Source organism: Miscanthus floridulus, chromosome 12 (assembly GCF_019320115.1).
Source record: "Miscanthus floridulus cultivar M001 chromosome 12, ASM1932011v1, whole genome shotgun sequence".
Classification (NCBI taxonomy): Eukaryota; Viridiplantae; Streptophyta; class Magnoliopsida; order Poales; family Poaceae; genus Miscanthus; species Miscanthus floridulus.
This window is the reverse complement of record NC_089591.1, coordinates 82638714-82653187: the sequence shown is the minus strand read 5'-3', so window position 1 is coordinate 82653187 and position 14474 is coordinate 82638714. Positions and strand designations below refer to the sequence as shown.

Here is a 14474-nt window from a genome sequence, read left to right as displayed (position 1 = left end):
CTAAAGCTCATCATGGTCATCCTCATCGTAGGTGTCTGACGGTGCACCGCCGGACCTCTGGTACACAGCCGAGATGACAGGGCTGCACAAGTTCTCTAGCTCCATGAGCTTCTCCTCGTAGTCCTTGTCGGCATCCGAGTTCACGTCGATCCACTCGTTCGCCTCCCTGACTGCCTCCTCCACCTTCGTCTCGTCGGCGTCCATCTTGTCGGCCATGTTGCTATCGTCCACCGCGCTCTTCACCTGGTAGACGTAAGTCTCTAGCTTGTTGCGCGCTGTCGACCCGCTCCCTCGCCTTCCGGTCCTCCTCTGCAAACTCCTCCGCCTCGTGCACCATCCGGTCGATCTCCTCCTGGCTGAGTCGGCGGGCGTCGCTCGTGATGGTGACCTTCTCCGACCTGCCGGTGCCCTTGTCCGCCGCCTTCACGTGGAGGATGCCGTTCACGTCCACCTCGAAGGTCACCTCGATCTGCGGCGTGCCCCTTGGCGCCGGTGGGATCCCAGAGAGGTCAAACTTGCCGAGCAGCTTGTTGTCCTTGGTCATGCTGTGCTCGCCCTGGAACACCATGATGGTCACGGTGGTCTGCCTGTCCTGGTACGTGGTGAACACCTGCGTCTTTTTCGTCGGAATCACCGTGTTCCTCGGGATAAGCTTGGTCATCACCCCCACCCACGGTCTCCATGTCCAGAGTCAGCGTCGCAACGTCGATGACAACCATATCATCTTTGGCGTGCCCGCTGAGGATACCGCCCTGGACGGCGCGCCGTACGCGACGGCCTCGTCGGGGTTGACTCCTCTGCTGGGCTCCTTGCCGTTGAAGTAGTCCTTGAGCAGCTGCTGCAACTTGGGAATCCTGGTGCTGCCGCCGCCGAGCACGATCTCGTCGATGTCGCTCTTCTGCAGCCGGGCGTCCGCCATGGCCTTCTTCACCGGCACCATCGTCTTCCGGAACAGGTCGCTGTTGAGCTCCTCGAAGCGCGCCCTGGCGAGCTGCTCCGATATGTCGACGCCGTCGAAGAGCGCCTCGATCTCCACGCGCACCTGGTGCTAGTTGCTGAGCGCTCGCTTGGCGCGCTCGCACTCGCGGCGAAGCTTCCCCAGCGCGCGGGCGTCGCCTGGAGATGTCCCGGCCGTGCTTGCGCCTGATGAGCTTGATGAAGTAATCCATGACGCGCTGGTCGAAGTCCTCGCCTCCGAGGTGGGTGTCGCCGTTGGTGGCGAGCACCTCGAAGACGCCGTTGTCGATGGCCAGGATGCTGACGTCGAACGTGCCGCCGCCGAGGTCGAACACGAGCACCTTCTTCTCTGGGCCCTTCTCGTCTTTTTTTCTTCTCTAATACGCAAAAGATTTGCGTATCATTGTAATTAAGAAGAAGAGTTTAACTATACACACGACATGCTTCTAATGAGCGTCCTAGGAGATATTACAGTTGTGATGGCCGATAAAGGAAATCATGATTGGACCTTCCTAACAGACTGTTTCGAACTTCGATATTACATAAAATTAAACGACCGAACTAAGAGCAGCGCAGTAACCTACGGAGCTGGGCGTCTCCGCTACAAGCCACGCGACCTTGCTCCATCATCCAAGAAGAGTCTTCTACCAGCCCTAGCATTGGTCGCTGGGAACAACATGTCCAGTGCTTCCACTTCACTCGACGTCAAGTTCCTTGCGAATAAGTCTTCGTATGCTCGCTTGGACGCGGATGAGATTGGAGCTGCTGGCGGTGCAAAGCCCATCCTCCGCATGAGGAGCACCTCGCCCCGATTGGAGGGCCCTTCTCGTCGATGCCGTAGGCGATGGCCGCCGCGGTGGGCTCGTTGATTATGCGTAGCACATTGAGCCCAGCGATAAGGCCAGCGTCCTTGGTGCCCTGGCGCTGCCCATCGTCGAAGTAGGCCGGGACGGTGACGACGGCGTCTATGACCTTCTCGCCGAGGTAGGCCTCGGCCGTCTCCTTCATCTTGGTGAGCACCATGGCGCTGACCTCCTCAGGGCTGAACTCGCGCACGTCGTCCTTCTCTCACCTGGACCCGCACATGCGGCTTCCCGTTCCTCTCGACGACCACGTAGGACAACAACTTCATGTCTCGCTGCAGCACGGCGCCGCTTGGCGTCGTAGATGGTGCGCTCTGGGTTGGCCACCGCCTGGTTCTTGGCGGCCTCGCCGATGAGGCGCTCGCCGCCGTCGGTGAAGGCGACCCATGAGGGGGTGATCCAGTTGCCCTGGTCGTTGGCGATGATCTCGACACGATCTTACCGGTAGACGCCGACGCACGAGTAGGTGGTGCCTAGGTCAATGCCGACCGCGGTGCCGCCGGCTCCTTCACCGGCCGCCGCTGCATAGGACGGGGCCACAAGAAGCAGCCCGGCGACCAACAGCGCAAACAACAACTTCCACCCTCCTCGAGCCATCGCGTTGTCGTAGCTCTCGTCGTGTTGTGATGTTGGTAACACACGAAACGAGACGAGGACGTGGGTTGGGTACACGCCACGCCCGCGCCGGTATATAAAGCCACCTGTGGGGCGAGTCCCAATTTCTAAGGTTGGCTGAATCGGAGGCGGTGTCTGACTCGCAGCAACGTGCGTTGGCCAACGCGTGTTAGACACGTCGACCGCGTGATATGAGCCGTTCATGTTTCTGATCGGGCGGTCAGGAGACGACTATGACGTGTTAGAGGGGGGGGAAGGCATTATATGGGCAGATTTTGTGGCAGTAGGCTATAGTTATGGTTGTTGCCATAATGTATATGTCGGTGCGAAAAGTGACCAACAAGTAAATATTTATCGTTTTGCCGTACGTTGTGATCGGATGTGGCATAGCACTCAATGACACAGGGCTTATACTGGTTCAGGCAACGTGCCCTACGTCCAGTTTGAGTCGGTCGGTGACTTTATTCCTGAGCCCAGGTGCTCGAAGTTTGCTGTGGGGTTCCAAACAAGTGGGAATAAGATGGGGGTGTTAGAGGTCCGGTCGGACCCTGGACCGAAGGGCCGAGAGTGACGGGAGCTCCTACGTGCACTAAGTATTGGAACGCACGCTCTGTGTAGCTTTAGAGTTCTAGAGCAATGAAGCTGTTCTAGTGCTCAGAATACCTAAAGCCAGCAGAGAGAGAGAGAGTCAGAATTGATCCCTTCGTAATCGATCGTCCTTTTTAGGAGAGAGCGTATCCCCCTTTATAGGTGAAGGGGATGGCCTTACAAGTGAGAGAGAGAGTGTGTGTGCGTGCCCTAGTCTTGTTGTCCACGCCGTCGGGTACAAGATGGTTTGTCGGCGTCCACAATACTGTTGACGCCCAGATGCATGTGGTAGGCTCCATCGTGTTCTTCTGGTATAGCAAATGTCGACGCCTATCATACTGTAGGACAAATGTCGGCGCCCACAATACTGTTCGTGTTCTGATATGTCTGAAAGGTCGCAAAGTACTCCTCTGGCACGGCCTGACAGTACTGTCCCTGCAGGTGTATAGGGTACGGTCTTCGGTATTGCGGTTGACTTGAGCGCCTTGCCTTATCTGCTCCGTCTGATTCTTGGGTCCTTACCGAGCAGGCGTCCCCGTTCGGTCGTTCCCAGTCGACTCCGACCGCGTCAGTTGGAGAAAGAGTTGTAAGCAGAGGTTCGGTGCACTTTCGGTCGGAGAGGCGGTTTAAGTCGGAAGCGAGCATTGTTCCCTCCTTGGCCAGGCCTTCCTGTCGGAGAGGCGGGTCGGAGTTGTAAGCGAGCGCCGTCCCCTCCTTGGCCAGACCTTCCGGTCGGAGAGGCGGGTTGGAGTCGGAAGCGAGCGTCGTCCCCTCTTTGGTCAGGCCTTCCCGTCAAAGAGACGGGTCGGAGTCAGAAGCGAGCGTCATCCCCTCCTTGGCCAGGCCCTCTGGTCAGAGACTGAATCGCTCTTCCGGCCTATCGTTAGGTCTCTAGGCCGGCCCAAAAGTTGCGCGTCATTCACAACGTCGTCTGCTGGGCCGAGCTTTTGCTGGGAAGCAGGCCCATTAGGAACCCCGGATTTATGAACCCGACAATATATGAACTAGGTGGTCTATATAGGCAGCTTTTGTGTTAGAGAGAAGAATTATTTGTTTATTTCTTATGGACAATTCATAGGACTATAGAAGCCTTTAGCTATAGATTACTCTATAGATTACCTCCATAATGTTTTCAGCTAGCTAGAGAATATTCTAATGCGACTTATCCGCGACCCCTCCCCACTTCACCGCAAGCCATCTTCCCGCCACAGGCTCAAAAGCAAGCGACTCCCACTCCCACCCACTCACACGCACGGCCGCAGGCAGAGGCAGCAGGATGTGGTCGGCAGCGGCGGCGGCGGCGCGCGCGGTGTCCGTGTCCGTGTCCCCGGTCCCGACGCCGTCGCTCCTCAGCGGCCGGCGCGGCGTGCCGCGGGGCGGCCGGGGGGTGGTGTCCGTGCGCAGCTCGTTGTTGGACTTCGTGGGCGGGGACCTGGTGCGGCCGGACCTGGGCAAATGGCTGGACGACGTTGAGAAGCACAAGGCGCTGGCCATCTACCCGCCGCACGAGGGTGGCTACGAGGGCCGCTACCTCAACCGCCTCCGCTACCAGGGCTACTACTTCCTCGACCTCTCCGCGCGGGGGCTCGGCGATCCGGAGACCACGCTCACCAAGGTCCACCCCGTCTGCCCGGTACGTACGCACGTCTTTTTTTTTTGTTCTTTCTTTGTTCTTGCTGTTGTTGTTCCGTGACCATTGGTCGGCGGCGGCGCCAACGGGGAGCGGCCGATCGAAGAACTGACTCGATCGGAGTGGTGCCGTGACTGCAGCCTAGCCTCGGCAGGCAGCCGGTGGCGCGGTGGTACTTCCCGCCGGAGGTGGACTACAGGCTCAGCCTGCTGCACCCGGACGCCAAAGGCCTCGTCGTCTGGATCATGGAAGCCAAGGTGCAGTGGCTGCTTGCACTCACCTCCATCGATCGGGACTTTTTTTACTGAGTACTCTGTTCTTGAACCTCTTCTTTTGGCCTCTGATATGTATGCAGGTTCTGTCCAAGGCCGAGCTGCAGTTCCTGGCCATGCTCCCAGACATCCGCCCCAAAGTCAGGGTGATCGCAGAAGTCAGCAACTGGTACATGCGTTTCTTCTATCTCCAATTCTCCATGTTCAATTTCCCACAACACGGGAGCACTTGTGGCTAAACTATTATTACATGATCCTGTTGGACGCGTGCAGGAGAAGTTTTGTTTGGAAGCCACTGAAGCAAATTGCAGGCCTTGAGCCGAACCCGGACGCGGAAGAATGATCAAGCAACATGTCTGGGGCAACTACAGCTACACTCAAATTGCTTCTGGGAGATCTCTCCCTGCCATTCTTGCAGCTTTGCACTGAATGAGAGAGGCAATTAATAAAGATGTGCATACATTTTGGCACAAAATTCAGAAGAGAACCACTTGCAAACCATGTAAAAATTTGGATATGTCTAGGTGAGATTAAGTTGTTTTTGCCCCTCCTGTCAACTGAATTTTTCCTATAAAATTACACTGTCTTCTAGCTATATTTACACAGTCTTATTACTATATTTACAATAGTTTCTTCAGTATAATTTTTTGGACAGAGTGATATAAGTTAGAAATAACACAAATATATGCTAAAATTTTCAAACAAAAATACAAATTATTTCTATGGATTCCAGACATCAAAGAAATATATATCAAATTATTCACAAATTCTTCACAAAATTAAAAAAAAACAAAATCTTCACAAAATTTCAAAATGCCGCGCCACGCTGCCGACACCGACGCCGACACCGGGGAAGGCGTAGCGTCCGGCCTCGGCTGGTACTGCCACATTTGTTGTTGTTGCTGCTGTGGCGGTTGCGTCGGCGTGAGTTGCTGCAGCTGCTTTATCATCATCGCCGACGAGGTCGCGGCGTGGAGGCCGATGCGCGCGCCATACCCCGGGCTGCACACGTGCTGCGAGTCCACCCAGAGACGAGACAAAACGCGATCGATCAGATCCAACACTCAAAAGGCGGGGGTGGCATGACGCAGGCGGTAGATCCGGCGGCAGTTCTTGGGCCCGAGTTAGATCCAATGCTGAAAAATTCGGTTGAGAGTGACAAATAAATCATACGGTTGACGTATAGCGTTTCCGAAAATTTTCCATATATGTGAATTCAAGTACAGATCACGGTCGCACGCAACGCGTTCAGACTTCAGATAATTAGACAGGCGGCGCACACTTGTCCGGCACGCCGGCCGGCCGGCCTGCTAAGTTTTCAGCGGCGCAGGTACACGAGGTCGGTGCGGAGCAGGAAAGGGTAGCCGATGCCTTCCTCCTGGACGGGAACAGCACAGGAGGCTCACCACGAAGCCGATCGCGAGCGTCACGGTGTTGACGACCTTCCGGGGCACGCCGGGGTAGTAGCACAGGACCACGTCGTGGTGCGAGGCGGCGAACGTCACGAACGCCACCAGCGCCAGCGTGGTGTGGAACAGGTCCGACCACCGCAGCCTTGACCGCTCCGGCTCCCTCAGCCCCTTCCTCCTCCGGTGGCTGCCGCCGCCGCAGCAGAACGTGCGGATGCCCGTGGGCGTGGCGACGCCGTACCGGAGGCGGCCCGAGGCTGAGCGGAAGCTGTCGGTGAGCGTGAAGAAGACGCAGGACGCGGCGCACAGGACGACGAAGGCCGCGGTCAGGATGCGGTTCAGCCGGGTGCACTTGCCGTCGTCGGTGAGGAGAGGGGCGAAGATGGCGAACGCGAGGATCGTGGCTGTCGGGAGGAGCACGTTCAGGCGCGCCGTGCCGCCGAGGACCAGGTTGAGGACCACGAGCCGTCGTCCTCTCATCCTCGTCTTCGCGTGGTGGATCGGCGACATCGTTGCTCGCTTGGTCAATGAGGACCTTGCATTTCTTCCTTCTCCGCCATTGATGTTGAGGTGAAGAGTGCGCGAGGAAGGTCGGGATGAGACGAGCTCTGACAAGCTCAACTAAAGAGCCGCTAAACTGAGCGACAGCTGAAAAGAATCCACCTTCCGGCATTCTTGACGAGTTGAGTTGGACATGAACGAAAACGAATTGCTTCAGCATGAATAGCGAGGCAAGTGCCTTCCCCTCGCACAGAAGCAACGAACATAAGATGAATGAATTGCAAAAAACGCAGATCAGCAACCAGACCACAAGTGGATGGGCGGCAAAGTTTCTTCAAGGAGCCTTCTTCAGATTCTTTCCCTATCTTCTAATTTTCTATCCAAAGAATACAACAGTTACTGTGTCGCTGCAAACGGGTCTTGTATGCCACCGTGGTGTGTATCAAAAACTGAATCTAAGCCCATTCTGGGCATTTCGAGATGTATAACAGAGGTTCCCCAATACTCTACACCGGTGTCTCAAAAAATTACAAGGGGAGTGGCTTCTTTACCTTTTGGAATCCTAAAACACAATCTACAAAGGTGTGTATCAAATGAAAGAATGGCTGAGCATGGCCACAGATCACCAAGCATTATAGCGTTGATCGAAATGATTCTGTTGCCCTTGGTGATCTAAGTGGGATGCCTTCAGCAGCAGATCTAAGAGGAATTCCTTCAGAAGCGTCGTACGCATGTTTAGGAATCCGGACAGGTAGAGTTGGTGGGAGACCTGTGATACCAGAGTGAAACATTACCAAAGTTTAGTGTGTGTGTGTGTGTGTGTGTTTTGGCACAGATGAAACAAATGAGAAGTGGTGAGCATTATATCATACCATCAACCATGTCTTTTGTCTTGTGGAGAAGAAATGTCCCTGAAAGAATGGTAACAAAACCACACATCTCTGTTACAATTTGAGTTGGATTTTGACGATCCCAGTCCTGCATGCAAGTAGTTTAGTTGTCAATAATAAATTACTAATGTCAAGAATTTTCACTAAGAACAGCAGCAACTACTAACAACTGTATGGGGGAATACAGACAACCTATGCCCGAAGGCTTGAACTGGATAAGTACATGACGAAACAATTCATGGAGCATTGTCTGTCAACAGCTAAACCAGGCCAACAACAGAACTCAAGTTAAATGGTCATTTCTGGGAGCACAAGCTTAAATATGTGTCATGAACTAATGGATCTCATAACCAATCTGTGAAGACCATGTTAATTTGAGAGAGTACAGTAGCACGAGGTATCTGAGAGCATGCATTAATCCATCGGCCAACAGCACCCTTATCTCTCTATTTCTCCACCAGCCAGGCAGCCACCATAAACCCCTGCTCCTCTGTTGTGGGCTCTTCATCAATCAACTACCACTAACATCGCATTTCCATCAACCAGCATCCTTTCAAGCCATCATGCAGCAAATATCAAACAAGTCCTACCCTTTTTTTTTTGCGACAAAAAACAAGTCCTGCCCTAAGAAGCCTATTTTCTGTACTCTTATTAAAACTACAGCTATCAATATAACAGATTATCAGAATTTCCAGCACCTTTTCTTTTCGGTGTGCACACTAAGTCTCTTCCCAGTAATTAACACAGCTACAAGTTCTAGCAAGCTCATCTAGCCTAGGCTGTTTGTTTGAATCAGGTAGATTAGTCCTAGGAGAGGTTTCGTTGCGCTTCTTTCTTATCTGTTTCTGGGTATCAGACTTCTGTATTTCTGTTGTGATAATGGAAATGGGGTACACCCTCACTTAAAAAAAGTTCTAGCAGGTTCATGTTGAAGCAAGCAGCAAAGCATTTCAGCATGATCTGCACATCAGCAGTATTACTGATAAGTCACTCGAGACACTGGGGTCGAGGGCCCAGCATATGATGTGAATATTGAAGGAATGGAGAAATTAATGAGAAACAGGTGTTTAAACATTCAATTCCTAACTTCTATCCTGTCCCTACAAGGCTCGTTTATCCTTTCGAAAAAAACAAAGATGACACTTGAAAAATGTTGGGCACAAAATTTGAGGTTGAGTAATAAATTGAAAAAGTTTGAACAGGATAATCTAATTTTGCCACTAGAAGCTGCAGGTAACAACTAGCACTAGAAGTTGCTTCCCTCTATACTTTTAATCTAAACAAGCACATATCATTCCATGTCAAACAACTTGCAGATAGAAAAGTAGGGCAACAAGTGTACTGCATTGAGGCCTTGTTTAGTTCCTCTCCCAAAACTTTACACCCTATCACATCGAATGTTTGGACACATGCATGGAGTATTAAATATAGACTAAAAAATAACTAATTGCACAAATTGCGACTACTTTGTGAGACGAATCTTTTAAGCCTAACTAGTCCATGATTTGACAACGTGGTGCTACAGTAACACATGTGCTAATGACGGATTAATTAGGCTTAATAAATTCGTCTCGCGGTTTTCTGACGGATTCTGTAATTTGTTTTTTTATTAGTATCCGAACACCCCATGCGACACCCCCATGTAACATCCGATGTGACACCCCAAAACTTTACACCCTGGATCTAAACAAGCACTGAATGTTGCCAAAAAAGAGAGAAAAAACATTACCTTGAACATTATCACACTAGCCAAAATGGTTAGTGACGTGAACATCGTATAATATATCGGTGATACAACTGCTGTGTTGAAAGTGTCAAGAGCCTACAAAAAAACTAAATTTAGTTGGTTCACTAGAGTTAGGATGCTCCTTCAAACAACATAGATAAGTACCACACCAGAATTCTATAAAAGTAGGATCAGGTGAGATATATTAACCCTAATAGCATTGCAATGTCTATTATGGCATATTATCGACAGTAGTAATAGTACATGCTCTGCAGGTTACAACAATGGGTATTGCACTGATTTGCTATAAAACCAAAATGAGCACAATACACAATATGAAATCATCTGGTAGTAACAGCCACAATTTTTGGATCTAAGACAACGCAAGAAGGAGAAAACAATTACAATAGCAGGAGAAGAGCAAGGTACCCAATTATCAAATTACTCAATGGGCCAATATGATAAATTCATAATATGCATTGCATAAGATGTTAAAATAGGAGTTTGTTTCACATCAACAATTCATTACGACTCATGTAACTACCAAGAGATGGATACTCGACCACTAGCCCTTGAATTCAAGTGAGCACTCAATAAGCATAGATATATCCTGCAGTCCTGATAGCACAGTAGCTACTTACTTCCATGCAGAACATGAAAACATGTGACACAAAAGTAATTGATGTTGATGTACTCAATGCTCACTATATATGCAGTTATGCACCATTGAAATTCCATTAAAATGAAAAATCACTATTACCTTGTTCAGATAGTTCATCTGTGTTACTATACATGCAACAACAACAATGGTGAACAACCATGTTTGTGGATAAATTAGCTGGTTCATGCCAGAAAAGGTCAGTTTCAAGGCTATTCCAAGAGCTTTCACACTCATAACCTGCCAACACCAGCACATTTTGAAGGGAAAGAGAATTAGAGCATAATAATCACTCAACAAATACATATTGAGAGAAGTAGTGCCAAGTGAATGTGTAAAACACATACCGACAGAGATCCTACAAGGGAACAAACACCAATATAGACCATGATGTGTGTCTGACCATATTGTGGAATAAAGTAGTATATGAGGACAAAAGTTGCAGCAAGAACGATGACAGCATAAGATAGAAAGGCTGCAAGACCAAAACTTATGGCATTAGCTCTTACTGAGATAATATACCAAAGTGGCGTAATTAATATTTGATAACAACTAATTGGGTAAGAAAGGAGGGTACCTGGCTCAGTAGCAAGATCCCACACTTCTGCTACAGATTCAATTGCGCGCTCCTGAGGGGCATGAAGTACAATAGTTGTTGAACCCACAGCACAAAGAACACACCCAAGTATACCAAATATATGCAGCTTTTCCTTCAACATAATGTCTGCAAGAGCAGCACTGTGAGAGAATCATGTTAGAAAAACGAAGCAACAAAAGGACATTTGGATAACAAGCAGCATCAAGGCAGCATGTGTTATATTTCTTACCTAATTATGATGCTAAGTGCACCAAGTGGTGTGACCAAGATAGCAGGAGCAAAAGCATATGCTGCACTGCAAAGTTAGCCACTTCTCCAACAATCACTGGAAAATAGCACTAAGAATCATCAATACTACTCCCTCCATTCCAAATTGTAAGTCATTCCAAAAATCTTGGAGAGTCAAAGCATCTCAAGTTTGACTAAGTTTATATAATAAGATAATAACATTTATGATATCAACTAAGTACCAATAGATTCTTTGTTAATTATATTTTTATAGTATATCTATTTGATATTATAAATCTTTGTAATTTTTTTTATAATTTTGGTCAAACTTGAGAAGCTTTGACTTTCCAAGATTCTTGGAATGACTTACAATTTGATATGGAGGGAGTATTACATTATTCAGCACTAGCACAACAGAAGGCCTACTCGCATGAGAGGTGACCTACTTGTAATCATTCCTGCCCACCATAATGGTTCGTACAAGTAAGAGTAACCACCAACACCTGCAATTAACCACCAATGTAAACAAAGTCAATGACTGAGAACAGAATATCTGCCGGTAAATCTCAGAGCTGAACATCCCTAAAATGGAGTGACCGAAACCCAACTCTTCGAAAGCACTGCATGTCGAACATCCACGGCCATATTTTCCAGTCAACGGTAACCTCATAAAAGTCAAGCCAGCAAATAATCCCTTTTTCACCTTGTACCAAACCACACCTCCCTTCTACAGTCCAGCCTACACGAACTGGAGTGCATCTAGAATTTATGTACTCAGTGGATAAGCAACAGTCACTAAACAAACTTTTGTTGAACTAACAAATGCATGGCATAAGAAATGGGGGAAAAAATTCTATGCGACCTCCGTGCGACACCACCTAATCGTGTGATACGACACCGTTCAAAAATCTAACTGCTCGGCTCGATCGCCTTGCCTGCAGGTGGGACCTGCGTGCAACAAGCAGAGGTTGTCGCACGGAGGTTCTTTTTTTTCAGAAAAATGAGCAAAAGACAATGCACAATATGAAACCATGAATATAACCGCCACACAAGTCACAGCTACTTGTAAATGACCTACCTCGAATCAGGTCAACTCCCTAGCCAACACAATTTATTACAATATCTGAACTAACTTCAGGTATACACTGTCTAATTGTCGCTCTAACACAGATCCGAAGCACGCATACGGCATTCAACGCTGAACGGGAAAGGGGATTCCACGCCCAATCGAAAACCGAGCCACGAGGCCGGCCCTCTGCGCGCTCACGTAGCGCCTCTAAGATCAAATCGAAAACGCAGCAGCAGACAGCCCAGCCACCACGATCTACGGAGCAACGCAATGTCTGGATCGATGGGAATGGAAGGGATGAGACAAAGCAAGTCACCTGCGCGGACGCCAGACGCACCGGCCTTCTTGAGCCCCTTCTTCTTGACGATGAAGCTGGCCCCGATAAAGAAGCTGGAGGATAGCGCGAGCACCAGCCCCTTGATGTTGTCCGCGGACATCCCCTCTACCCAGCTCCCGCCCGCCGCGGAGGTGGACGCCTCCGTTGCCATATCCGCCGCCCGACCACACCAGGCCCCAGAAGCCCTACCCTCCTGAGGGGCAGCGCGCAGCCGCTAGATCGCACGACGGCGGCGGCGGCGCATGCGAGATCCGGGCGCGGCGTGGGGTCCGGTAGGCGGTCGCTCAACTAACCCAGCAGCGGCAGGGTTGGTCAGTCAGTCACCAAACGCGAGGGTCCCGCATTCGGCGGTGGCAGGGATTGCGTGGGCGGAGAACGGGAGGAGAGATCAAAACTCGAGCTGGGGGGAGGAGGCGGAGGGTGGCGGCGGCCGTGACGCCGGCGAAGAGAGATGGAATGGAAGACTGGTGCCCCGAGTCCACGACGCCACGCGGATATGACTTGCGCTAGCCAGTTGCAGTTGGCTGTTGGCTCCCGACTCGAGGCTTGCTTGGCATCGAGGCAACGAGCCGGAGCGTCGGTGAATTCGCTCGCCTGGTAAACGGCACCTAAAAAATTTCACGTGCGCCGCGAGTGCAGGTAGCTCAGTTCCCGCGTTTGGGCCTGCGTATTTCTTGGGCCGGTCTACGTCGGGCCGTTGGGCAAAATTCTAGTGCAGCCGCAGTTTAAGGCTGTGCCAGGTATGCTCTTTTATATATGGAAAAAGTCTACTTTACCTCTTTCAACTACCCAAAAAATCAACTTTTCTTCCATGAACTAGAAAACCAGATATAACTCCTCCCTATATTTTTAAACCGGACATATGACCTCCCTAGCTGTTTCTCTAGGTGGTTTTTCTTTTTTCTTTTATATTTATTTCGACTAAAATATTTGAAAAATCATAGTAAATTATAGAAAAATTATAAAATAGAAAATCTAATTTTTTTTGGACTCCACGTAAGTAGATCTACACAAAAAAACATATGATATGGTATGCTTTAGTACAATTTTTTTCCTCTAGCTTTAGATCTATTATTTTCTGTGATTAATTCATAGCTGTAGTTTCTGTGGTCCTATTATGGTGAATTTTTCGGTGGACTAATCATTGCATGCTTGACATGTAGTAAAAATTTTATGCTCATTGGATCATATATGACTGAATTATAGATTTATTTAGGTTTATGCTTATTAAATAATTTTTAAATAGTTAAAGTGTGTAAAAATAGAAAATATGTGTTCTCTATGTAATATTACTATTGTTATATCTTATGAACACTTAATATAATCATGTTTTCACAGAGAAAAATACACAGAGAACATATATTTTCTATTTTTACACGCTTTTAATTTTTTTAAAACTATTTAATAAGCATAAACCTGAATAAGTCTATAACCCAGTCATACATGATCCAATAAGCATGAAATTTTAACTACGTCTCAAGTCTCAAGCATACAACAATTAGTCCTCCATAAAATTTCACCACAATAGAACCATAAAAATTATAGCTATGAATTAATCATAGAAAAGCATAGGTCTAAAGTTAGAAAAAAATTTATACTAAAACATACCATATCATATGTTTACTATGAAAATCTACTCACGTGGAGTCCAACAAAATTCGACTTTCTATTTTACGATTTTTCTGTAATTTATTATGATTTTTCAAAGATTCGGCAAAAAATATAAAAGAAAAAAAGAAAAAACCACCTAGAGAAATAGTCAGGGAGGTCATATGTCTGGTTTGAAAAGATGGGGGAGGAGTTATATCTGGTTTTCTAGTTAAGGAAGAAAAAGCTAACTTTTGCGATAGTTGAGAGAGGCAAAGTAGACTTTTCCCTTTCTATATTAGCCTATCTACCAAACTAGCATGCTCTCTCATTTGTCCACATGCTTACATCTACTCATGGTTTTCTAAAAAAACTACTCCTGGTTGATTAAGCATAAGATACAATTGGTAGTTTTTCTGATAAATTGTAAAATTGCAATTTATGTATTAAAACTGAATCTAATGTCTAAACTAAATCTGATCAACCTTAATTCCAATTCTTCTAAATCTAAATCTAAATTAAAATAAATTATATAATTACAATTTG

The 14474-nt window shown here is 48.3% G+C and overlaps 1 protein-coding gene and 3 pseudogenes across 1 annotated transcript; 1 reads left to right on the top strand and 3 right to left on the bottom strand.

The window, feature by feature from the left end:
* Positions 1-2223, bottom strand: LOC136498525 (heat shock 70 kDa protein BIP5-like; annotated as a pseudogene).
* Positions 2224-4206: 1983 nt separating this feature from the next.
* On the top strand, positions 4207-5520 carry LOC136498050 (NAD(P)H-quinone oxidoreductase subunit N, chloroplastic-like). The gene is made up of 4 exons (XM_066493982.1): positions 4207-4656; positions 4794-4910; positions 5009-5094; positions 5199-5520. Exons 1-4 carry the CDS (start codon positions 4300-4302, stop codon positions 5266-5268), a joined length of 630 nt encoding a protein of 209 aa, XP_066350079.1. The 5' UTR covers positions 4207-4299; the 3' UTR covers positions 5269-5520.
* Positions 5521-6243: 723 nt separating this feature from the next.
* LOC136498049 (protein DMP7-like) lies at positions 6244-7055 on the bottom strand (annotated as a pseudogene).
* LOC136498048 (probable magnesium transporter NIPA4) lies at positions 6682-12881 on the bottom strand (annotated as a pseudogene).
* Positions 12882-14474: the final 1593 nt, after the last annotated feature.

Bases quoted from the DNA above. Each gene is read 5' to 3' on its own strand.
- LOC136498050 (XM_066493982.1), top strand. From the start codon at position 4,300: ATGTGGTCGGCAGCGGCGGCGGCGGCGCGCGCGGTGTCCGTGTCCGTG. The intron at 4,657-4,793 runs GTACGTACGCAC...CCGTGACTGCAG, and splicing joins AGGTCCACCCCGTCTGCCCG to CCTAGCCTCGGCAGGCAGCC. The intron at 4,911-5,008 runs GTGCAGTGGCTG...ATATGTATGCAG, and splicing joins TCTGGATCATGGAAGCCAAG to GTTCTGTCCAAGGCCGAGCT.